At 41.1% G+C, this 10,772-nt stretch overlaps 1 protein-coding gene across 1 annotated transcript; it reads right to left on the bottom strand.

Annotated features, from left to right (window-relative positions):
• Positions 1-412: 412 nt before the first annotated feature.
• On the bottom strand, positions 413-8,689 carry ankrd33bb (ankyrin repeat domain 33Bb). Its single transcript, XM_029453379.1, has 5 exons — positions 8,198-8,689; positions 4,736-4,865; positions 1,410-1,550; positions 1,156-1,319; positions 413-1,060 (listed from the first exon to the last, which is right to left on the bottom strand). Exons 1-5 carry the CDS (start codon positions 8,687-8,689, stop codon positions 413-415), a joined length of 1,575 nt encoding a protein of 524 aa, XP_029309239.1.
• Between the last annotated feature and the right edge of the window lie 2,083 nt (positions 8,690-10,772).

The raw sequence follows: 10,772 nt of genomic DNA, 5'->3' as shown, positions 1-10,772 counted from the left end.
CTAAATTTGTGATTTATTTTCTGATGACGACTTTAATCTCAGAGAATATCCAAATTCTTTCTCGGATTATTACCTCCCTACCCCGGCTTTTGTTTTTACTTATAATGCCCCTAATACGTCGTCGTACTATTCTGTATGTGTAACTTTTTAATAAGCATTCGTATCTCCCACATTGCACCACAATGCAAATCATGCCTAAAAAATGAAGCGTGGGAACTAAAGAAGAAACAAGGCAACAAATACAACAAAACAAAAATGAAAAACATTTGCAGTTATATTTACATCAACAGAGTAAACATTCTTTAGTTTTCTAGGACTGCGACGTTGTGCGTTGTCAGGGCTTTCAAACTAAACACACTCGAGCTCCTTGAATTTGCAGCAGGCCATGTCACAGTAGTACTCCGCTTTCCCCTCATCTCCTCCTTATCTGAGGTGGCAGTCTTAGCCTCTCCTCCTCCTGCCTCCTCTCTATTTTCTTCATCTTGTAGTTCCACTTGGGGATCTGGAGCTCGTTGTGGTTACGGCTCCGTTTGAGTCTTTCTGGTATGAAGATCGGAGCCGGGGCTTTGCAGAGCCTAACTTTAGGCACCACGATGCCTGGCCGCACGCTGTTTCTCCTCAGCATATTCAGAGGCAGGAGGCTTGCTCGTCTAATGGCCACTGTGGCCACGTCGCACAGCAGCTGAGGCTGCAGGCTGGCTCTCCGATCCGTCACCTTGGGGATAAGGAGGACACGTGAGTTCTGAAAAAACCTCTTGTAGTGGTTCAATCTGTCCGGGCCCATGCTCTTCAGCTCAGATATCCGCTGCCTCCTCAGGATCTCCTGCACGGCCTGACGACGCTTCCCGATGCACGGTGGGCTGCCTGGACACACCGTGCGGCAAGCCGTGGCAATGACTGGATAGGAGATACAGGTGGTGATCTGGACCATGTGCTCAAGAACGCCATCATCGACAGGGTCTACCCTATTGGTCATGTAAAACCTATAAGGGCAGCAGGAAAAGAAGTTGATCAAATGCCTCCAGCAGGACTTTGGCTCCTGGGCCCGGGCCACCAGCTCCTGCACAAGAAGCCCAAACATTAGAGGAATCATTAGTTTAAAGCATTATGTGTTGCATTCAATAGCAGGGCTGTCGTCACGATGAACTTATTAACCTCCAACATGGGCCACTCCTGGGAGAAGGTGTCACAGAACTGCTCGGCACAGGGCTTTGACATCAGCCGATACATTAGGTTGGCAGTCTCGTATCGACCAGTGAAGAGAGCCCACTCCCTGGGCGTCATATGGCGGCTACTGTCCCGGGCCTGAATATCACCTCCTGGAAACATAAGGAGATATGCAAGGGGACAGTCAGAGGGAGAATCTGGGGCTAGGCTGTCCGTTGACCATGATTATTTATGTGTTTTACCAGACAGCATGAGGGACCTGACACACTCGGCCCGACCCTGCATGGCAGCCTTCATCAGCGCTGTGAAACCGTGACAGTTCCTCCTCTCCATGTCCATCCCAGGGAAGTAGTTGAGCAGGTAGTTTGAGATGTACGAATGACCTGCAGACCAGAGACAAACACAGAGGTGTGCTATGCAGGCTGTTTTCTACAGTTTGGCACTGGCAAAGCTTCTTCTGATACATCGTCCATATTATCTTTGCTTTTCTCCATTTCCTACTCTTTTTTCATCAATCAATATAAAAACAAAGAATATTAATTTTTCTACGTCCTATCTCACTTCTACCGTATAATTATTTCTGGGGAAACATATTGTATGTGTCCTTGTGTGACTTTGTGGAACAGCTTAATTCCCTCCTGCACACAGAAGACTGTCATGCTGTAAATGTTTGAGGTCTTTTTAATTTATACTATTATATATATAATTTGTGGCTTCTCCACCAGTTTCACCACATTATCTAAACCACCTATTTGAACTTAAAGGATAGTTGATATTTTTTATGGGTGTTGTATGTGGTACTTATCCATGTGGGACTATTTGGATTTACCAATGTAACACAATTACACAAACAAATGAACCGACCCAGGTTGTGGCAGACCAGGACAACATTTTGTTTTTTGTCGAATGAGTCTGTTGGCTTTGAAGAGAGCATACATAAAGGATTCAGTTTCAGTTATAATACTGGAAGTTCACCTCTGACGACCTGGGTTTAATTACCGATGTATGTCTGGACGCTTTCTAACTTCATGGAAATGTTTCATGGAAAGCTTCTCTTCTCATATGTATTCGACTCTGCTGCAGTCGTGTGGACTCACAGCCTCGGTCACCTGTCCCCCTGAGGTGTTGCAGAGTACTTTGTCATGAAAGGGGATCGATACTTCTTTTAATGAAGCAGAAAATGAGTAGTCTGCAGCTCTTCATCACAGGACACAAAGAGCCATTCATCATCGTTAGCAGACGAGAGGCCGAGCCGCCGTGTCTGATACATGTGGCTGCATCACGATGATATTACTTACCATGATACTTTTTAATGCCAGAAAATGAAAATGATTCTTGCGGCTGAAATCACCAGACCTCATAATATAATTTTTTTACTCAATTCCCTGCAATAAAATGTCTACCTCTGTAAAAGTAGTGGGGGCATCGACAACAGAATGCATCTGCACAAGGGGGTGCATCATTTTATGCACGCGGAGGGAGTGGGAGGCATTGAATCAGACTTAGGCCTGTAATACTGATGTATGATTAGTGAGTAAAGTTACAGAACACTTATTTAGTCCGATGCCCAGGTCAGGCGCAGGATGATGTGATGAAGAAAAAAAAATCAGTGATTTAATGCAAAAGCCTTTAACAAAACAACATAAGGTTACTGTTTCAAAATTAAAGAATACAATTATTAATCAGAGCTATCGCTTAAGAACATAGCACTATCAGAGCTCTCAATATATTTTTATTTTATGAACAATTCTCTGTCAAAATCAGCGGCGAGAGGCGCGTAGAAATAGCTGTTTACGGCTTGTAGCTCCGCCAAATTTACACCAGGGATTGGCGAAGTGCGGCTTGGGGCGAGCTGCCATACAAGGTCTATGGAAAGCTAAAAGTTGGGGAGCATGTTAGCATGACTCAAACAGATACTGAGGATGAATCCATTAGGTTTGACTGGGTTGGTACTCAGACCTATATTTCAATCCCTCAGTGCTTAAATAGTAAATGGATCTTTATGTATAAGACCTTGTCCTGGTTCAGATCTTTACTCTTTCAATCATATTGCCATTTAAAGCGAGAGCCTATCAAAAAGTGCCAATGACAGGATCATTGCACATTTTATTTCTCTTCAGTTACAGGATTATTTTTGATTAATAGAAAACTACAGTTTGGTACAACTTGGGTTTGTATTTGGTGTTGCTCCCACCACTGGTTCTATCAGTTCACATAACATTTTACTCACATTTACTCATATCTAAAATATGTTGCGTCCAGGAACACAATCGTCCAACAGGTTGTAAACAAGCCGACAGTTTAGTCTAATTTATTTGGAAGAAAGACAAGGAAGGCAAACAGTAAAAGTATTACTCAAAATGTTAAGTGTCAACATCCATCACAGTTTACAGATTGGAACAAGTTTGGTGTCACCTTTGGTTTCACCTTGAAATAAGGTGGTAGCAAATCTGGCTTCAACTTTACAACCTGTTCAATTGCTCGTAGTTTTAGCACCATAGCCACGGTCCAATCTCAGCAATTATTTTGGTGAGGGCAATGTAGAACCTTTAGCTAGTTTCCATTAAGTTGCTTTGAAGACATCATCATTTGGTGAGTTGCCTGAGAGTGGAAAATAAAACGTTGTCTCCTGATGAGGTACTGTGTGTCACTTCCTGTTTTACTTTTGTATACAACCATTGCAGTGTTTGTCTTTGACCTGCAAAAGCACAGAGCAGCTCAAGAGACACAGTGTCAGCAAAGTGACTCAGTAATGTCAACTGCTTTTTTTGTTAACAATACACTACCATAAATATTACATTTTGAATGTATATCATTACTTTTACAATATAAATTAATTATTAAACCAATGAATAAATACTACACAGACGATGATACATTAGTACAATGAACAGAAAACTGATACTGTTTATAACACAATTTATGACAGGCATGATTTTAATTGTGAAGGCCCTGCGCACGCATGCACACCTTTATTTGCTTTCTTTTTTTTATAAGCTCATTTCGGTACGGTACATTTGAAGCTATCTCCAGCTGCCAGCTAACGTAGTCAAACACTGGAGACAGGGAAAATAGCTAGCTTGGCCAAAGCTAGCGAAGAAATAGTTTGGCACATAACCTTCCGTAAAACTACAATTAGATTTGTTTATACTTCTTTTTACATGCAACTTGATAGTTGGCAGGTGTAGTACTATAGAAAGAAAATAGTCCCTACGTGAAACTGCTCACAACAAGGGCTCTGGATTATCTTTAGTAACCGGGTCAAAAGGCAGACATTTCTACGCCGATACCTCCAACACTTAACAAATAACTCAATAATTCTACAGGTGAGAGGAAATATATGTATTTTTGATTTTGTAGCAGACATGAGAGTGGAATTGATGTTTATTGTCTAACTAGTGAACAGTTTGGAAGCTCTTAATCAAGTACAGTCTGTGCACGTCCACACAGTAAGAGGTCTAATCAGTCTAATAAGTGGAAACACCTGTGTGTTGGTGGCCACTTACTCAAAGGCCTTCTGAGAAATACAAGCACTCACAATCCTTTAAAAGGCCTGAGGTGTGTTTACCTGCTTGTGCTGCAGTAATAAAAGCGGTGTTGCCCTCGTTGTCCTGCCAGTTAATATCAAGATACGGGCACCGAGAGAGGGCGATGACCACGTCCACGTAGCCATGGTAACACGCCACAATCAGACCAGACTGAAACACAAAAAACAAGAGTGCTTGAGTTTCTTCTACCCTCTTTGTCTTTGATTTATTAAACATCAGAATGGTTTCTTGGGGCTACGGGGAAGCTTATTTATGGATTCATAGCCATATTTTCTCAAAGGACAAAATCATTGCAGTGGTTCTCGTAAAAAGAAATAAGCCCGATCAGTCATGCTGCCTACAAGCAGAAGCAAAAGGTTGTTTTTCACAGTATAACAGACAGTGAGTCTGTAGTAGACTGGTAATTCAGGGTAAACATGGGTTTCCAACTAGATTGTTCACTTGCCAAGCACCTAATTGTCTCAAAATAGCTACTAGCTGGTTCGCTCTTATTCAAAAGGGTAATAGCTATTAAATCAGAGTTAGTGTCAATATCATATTTCCCACAAAACACACATTAACAATGAGGACAGGGGTTGATAATAACCTAACCAGCTGGAGGTGTGACAGAATGTGAAGAAAGACATCCGATTAGCAAGACTTTGCCACATTGCAGTATGAATATTAAGTGGCAGGTACAGACAAATAACAGTGAAAATAAATGTGAGTAGTCCTCGACATGGTACAGCCTCAACACCTGACAAAGCTCAAACTTGGCGCACACTTTCTAGTCCACAATGGTTTAAAGTTAAAGGTAAAATGTGTTATTTTACCTATAATTCCTATAAGGCCGGTAGGGCAAATATCAAAAGCACAGACAGTCACACATTTGAATGTTTCACCACATTATCTAAACCACTTATTTGAACTTAAAGGATAGGTCAGATTTTTTAAGTGGTGTTGTATGAGGTACCATGATGGGACTTATGTATTTGGATTCACCAAAGTCAAACAATTACACAAACAAATTAACCGTAGTGGTAGACCAGCAACTCCTGTGTTCTGCAAGGTAAAAGTCTGACAAGGTAAAGTGGTGAAAATATTTAAAATAAAATGTACACTTTTTTGCTGCTGCCCCCGTCCACAGCAGTACATTACTTAGCTTCTGTGCCGGTGTCTGCTTCTCCAAACTGGGAGTGTGCAGACTGCCATCTACTGTCAGTAATTCACAGACTGAGGATATGTACCTCATACAACCACACTTCAAGAAAATCCAAACTATCCATTTAAAGGGAGCGTACCTGTAGCATCCCTACATTTCAAACTAAAACGGTTTACATGTTCGACTCTGACCCCAATTACATCCAGCTTTACCATGCAGTCTGTATGATGATGTACTGTCTAAATAAGGAAAAACACACGTTAATTCAAAATGTACATGCAGGCTGAACTCATTATAATCAGGAAAGTCATCAGATCAGCCAGACTGGAGGTGACACGTGGATTGGATGGACAGGTAATCTATCCAGATACAGAGCACATGTTCGTACCAGATGTAACTACACAGAGCAACCAGATTTGAATGCACAAGTCTTAAAAAGAAATGTAAAAAATAATTATATAAAGTTAGTAAATCAAAGGCCTGCAGAAAGGTATCTGTGCTGCTTTGTATAAGTAATACAATTCTAACTTGGCCTTTGCTATCTGCCGTTGTGATACAAAACGTTTCATGATCCACGTCGCATCAATTTAGCTGCATTTTGTTGTAGTTCCCATTGTAGTACCAGTCATCGCAAATGAGGTATGACAAGTAATACATAATGCCTTCCCCACTACCCACTTCTGGATTGTGATAAAGCACGTCAAGCAAGCGTGCTTGCCGATAAAGTTATTGTTTACCTCAATATCCCAATATCCAATGTCTCACCTTGATCTTCATTTCTATGGCAGCATAATGCTGCGTCAACACGCTCTAAGGTTTCCTGAAAGACATTACTGTCCAGGACAATCTTTCTCACTCTGTTCCAGCTCTACAGGCATGCAGTATCTATTACCAAGTTCTCAGGTCAATGTCTTAACGAGCCCTTTAGAAGCTGAGCCCTGATGGCAAGCTGCTTCATGACACTGGTATTGCGCAGTTTGCATTCCCCATCTGTTACCTGAGGCTTAAACTAACTGCCCTGCAGCCTCCTTTAGCATTTGACCCCCAAGTGGCTCGCTCGTGTTCAGGATGCTGCACCAGGCTCGGCCGGCCTGATCGCAAAAAACCTGACGCGACTGCCGCTGAGAAGAACAGCCAAGTTTTGCTCAGGGTAAACATGTAATTTATCCTTCGTGGTACGTTTGTGTTGCATACTACAGCTCATCTCTCTATTGGCCTTAAAGTGATGAATTATAGGAGTATATGTATCATAATCATTAAAAAAAATCTATATTTATTTTGTTTACTGAACTCACAATCACAAAATCTCAAGAGTTGTGATTGAAAACATTTAAAAGGCTGGATTGGTACTGAGTGAACAATTAACATTGCAGGCACATGTACTTACAGCGGATTATATGCATGCGGGGAAACAGCAACAGCTCCCATATCAAAGTGCACTATAATTACAATTTTAAATAATATATTTACGGCTCCCTACTGTGAGCTGCAAGTGTGACTATTTGCAATTACCTCTACAGTACTGTTTTGAACCAGACTAAACTGCTCTTTAAACTGTAGTAACTCAGTGGGTGGCTTACTCCATGATTAACACTGCTGGCCATGTTGTAGCAGTTATAATGCTCATACAGCAATTACGTAGCTGTGTATGAACTCTCTGGAAAATGGGAATCTCCCACTACTGATGCTTTCACCGTATATAATCAAAGTTCACAGAACCGTAACAGTGACTTTTTAACTGGTAGATTAATTAATTATGAGTATTTTCCATGAGTGCTACACCAAGCTGTGGTATTTCATATTCAGTATGTTTACATGTTTTGTATGAATGTATTTGTATTGTGAAAAAAAACTCAGTGGTTGGTTCAATTGACCTACATCAGGAAAATGATTTAAACTGAAGGTCTGAGGACCTAAATGTCAAATACATTTATTTTGTACTACCTTTGAATCTTTGAAGCAGCCATTGGTTTCCATTCATTTCCAAACAGTATGAAAATCAACTGGTTGACTCTGAACTTGCTTGAGTTGTGTCATCTATTTTAGTGAATGGTAAATCTGCATAAACTCATATTATTGTTTCAAAGTGCCAGTGCTTCTGCACGTACCCTAGATACACAATGATATTGGAAAATGAATGGAAACCAATGCCTGCCTGTAAAGTTGAATAATCCATCTAGAAAACTTTTCAAGGGACACACATTGGGATTTTTCTTGTTTCCATCAAAGAAGCCGTAAACAAAATGTAAACTTTGCCATTCTTGGGTCGGCAGTGAAAACAAAGCCAGAAGTGCCTGAAAATCAAAGGTTTTATCAAAATGCGTTGAACCCAGAGACCTACTCTTCCGTTCCGATCCGTCTCTTTCACTTCCTCTTCGGTCACTCCTTGTCTGATCATAATCTTGACAATGATGACGCTGTTGTTGCAGCAGGCTTTAAAGAAGGAAATGGGCTCGGGGCTGTCAGGACTCAGTGAGCGGTAAACGTCTGACCCAGCTGAATTATCTGGGGGATAGAAAGAATCGTCTGAGGCAATGCTCTGTGTGTCCGAGCGATCCGGCAGCGAATCGAAGTCCAACTCGTCGAACTCCTGGTAGATATCGTCCTCATCCTCCCAATAGTTTCGTGTGTAATCCACTTCACTCTCCTCGTTATTGTCTTCTTCTGACACCTCACATTCATATTCATTTTCGTCAACAGAGGTGATGGACATGACCGGTGTATCCATAGCAAATGTATTAGTCCTAAAGCGACTCTCACCCAGTCCGATGCCTCCGGACACGCCATTCTCCCGCACATTTGAAACTTCACCTTGATTCTCTGTTATTAACATCATTTGAAACTTCTTTAAATTCTTGTGAGGTGTCAGGACTACTGTAGGAGTTTATCTCCACAGGCCTGCTGCAATACGTTGTCTCATCCTACACACAGGAGATTGGATCCTGCCAGGCTATTGACCTGAATCCGTCACAGTCAGGTTTTCCAAGAGATAAGGGTCACCAGAAGGTCACAGGGGAGGCATGAGTTCATCACACATGATCCCAATCCTCTGTCATTTTCGAAAATATCTTCTCAGGATGCCGTAGAGTTTAGGATTCTCCAGAACTCCATAATACAATGTCATCAAGAAAGGCTGGATCACATGCATGATCCGACACAGTCACTCTGAATTGGTGAAGTGACCAAAGAGATTCAATAATCAATAAGATCAATTGGCATTTCCAAATAAATGGAGTTTGACAGGTGTTTCCAAGAGTTTCCATGAGTTACAAATAGTTGAAGAGTCAATGCCCATCTCCATGTGACTCTTCACAATGGCACCAAAAGCCTCGTCCGTAATATCTTTTGATCATGGCTTCAGAACCCAGACGGGCAGCTCAAATTCTTGAAGTCTTGATGAGAAGTTAAAGCTTCAAACGTCCACTGTGAAAGTAGAACAGGCAGCCGTCTTGGTTGGAAACAGTAACAGTCGCCACTAACAGCAACTAATCGTGTTTCCCTGTGGAGAAACATTGAGCTTCCTTTACTGGCAATGGGATGACAGAGATATTCTCTTGAATTGACGCACGATAATCCCTTTAGTCTCTCTCTCTCTCTCTCTCTCTCTCTCTCTCTCTCTCTCTCTCTCTCTCTCTCTCTCTCTCTCTCTCTCTCTCTCTAGCTGTTCTGTCGTGTTTCCCTCCCCTGTGACAAGACAGTTTCAATGTTTTGTTAAAATACAATAAAATTAATTGAATGTTACACGCACCAAGGGAATGTTTTAACTTTTAAAAATCCTCTCTCTTAATATCTGTAGATGTCTTACACGTCAGAAAAAAAACATTAACATTAACAGCACTAAACACGGAGAATATGCAAAGTAAATGCAACATATATCTGAATATCCATGCCAAAGTTTACACCATCATTCCTTTGGTTTGTTTTGACCCAGATACCCTTAGAGAGTTAATGTCATCAGTGCAACAGGCCAAGCAGCCCCCCCCCCCTTCTCTGGTTGCACTTAACACTGCCAACTTAAATTGGATTTAACAATCATGTGACCTAATTTGTGTAGAAGCTACAGTGGAAGGACTAAGGCCTACTTTTTGTAGAGTGCAATGCCATTTCTTCCCATCACCAATATGACTTGTACTTTTTGGATACCCTAATGAATAACATTTGGACTCTACAGTAAGAATACAATTCATAACAGAGTAGCATGATGAGCCAAATGCGGAAGCAAGACATACTAATTTGTAAATCCTGAAACAATTTACACCACTTTGCGTAATAAACTTCACTTGAACTTCTATGGAGATAAAATCATTATTAAGTATGTGACCCCATTGTGCTCGTGAAAAATGAAGCACAGGTTGGAAAAAATCTGATTAAGTTTGACAGTAGAAATCTTGCTTTAGCTGCATACGCTCCTAATCTGCACTCTGCTTCCACAACTGTTAAGACTGTTGGCAGAAAGGTAATTGGATTTAGCAGAAATAACCCCCTTTCCTAGAGCTGCGCTTTCCAGGAGTACAAACATTATCCAAATCAGAACTAGGTTGCTATAAACTGCTGATGTTGAATTTTGATAATGGCCTGTGTTCTGTGACACTGTAGTCACACACTTTAAGTTCAATAAATATATATGAAAGTGATCAGTTTCCTATCAGATCTTCAAACTAAATCAAAACTAAAGGTTGAATGCAAAGACTGTCTACAAGAAGTCGAAAAAGAGTCATTTTTAGGCGACTAAAATGTTACATTTAACTTTCATGAAGTGATACTGTTTCAGCGACCTGTCAATCACACACTGGTAGCCCCACTCTTTTATTGTCAATTGTTCTACATGGGACCATAATTTACAAAATGAACATCATGCCGTAGTGAAGAAGACTTGAACTAGCGAGCGAGACCATAAAGTTATTAGGAAGATGTTT

The sequence above is a fragment of the Cottoperca gobio genome, chromosome 17 (assembly GCF_900634415.1).
Source record: "Cottoperca gobio chromosome 17, fCotGob3.1, whole genome shotgun sequence".
Taxonomy (NCBI): domain Eukaryota; kingdom Metazoa; phylum Chordata; class Actinopteri; order Perciformes; family Bovichtidae; genus Cottoperca; species Cottoperca gobio.
The sequence above is the reverse complement of the archived record's forward strand: the minus strand, read 5'-3'. Positions and strand labels throughout refer to the sequence as shown.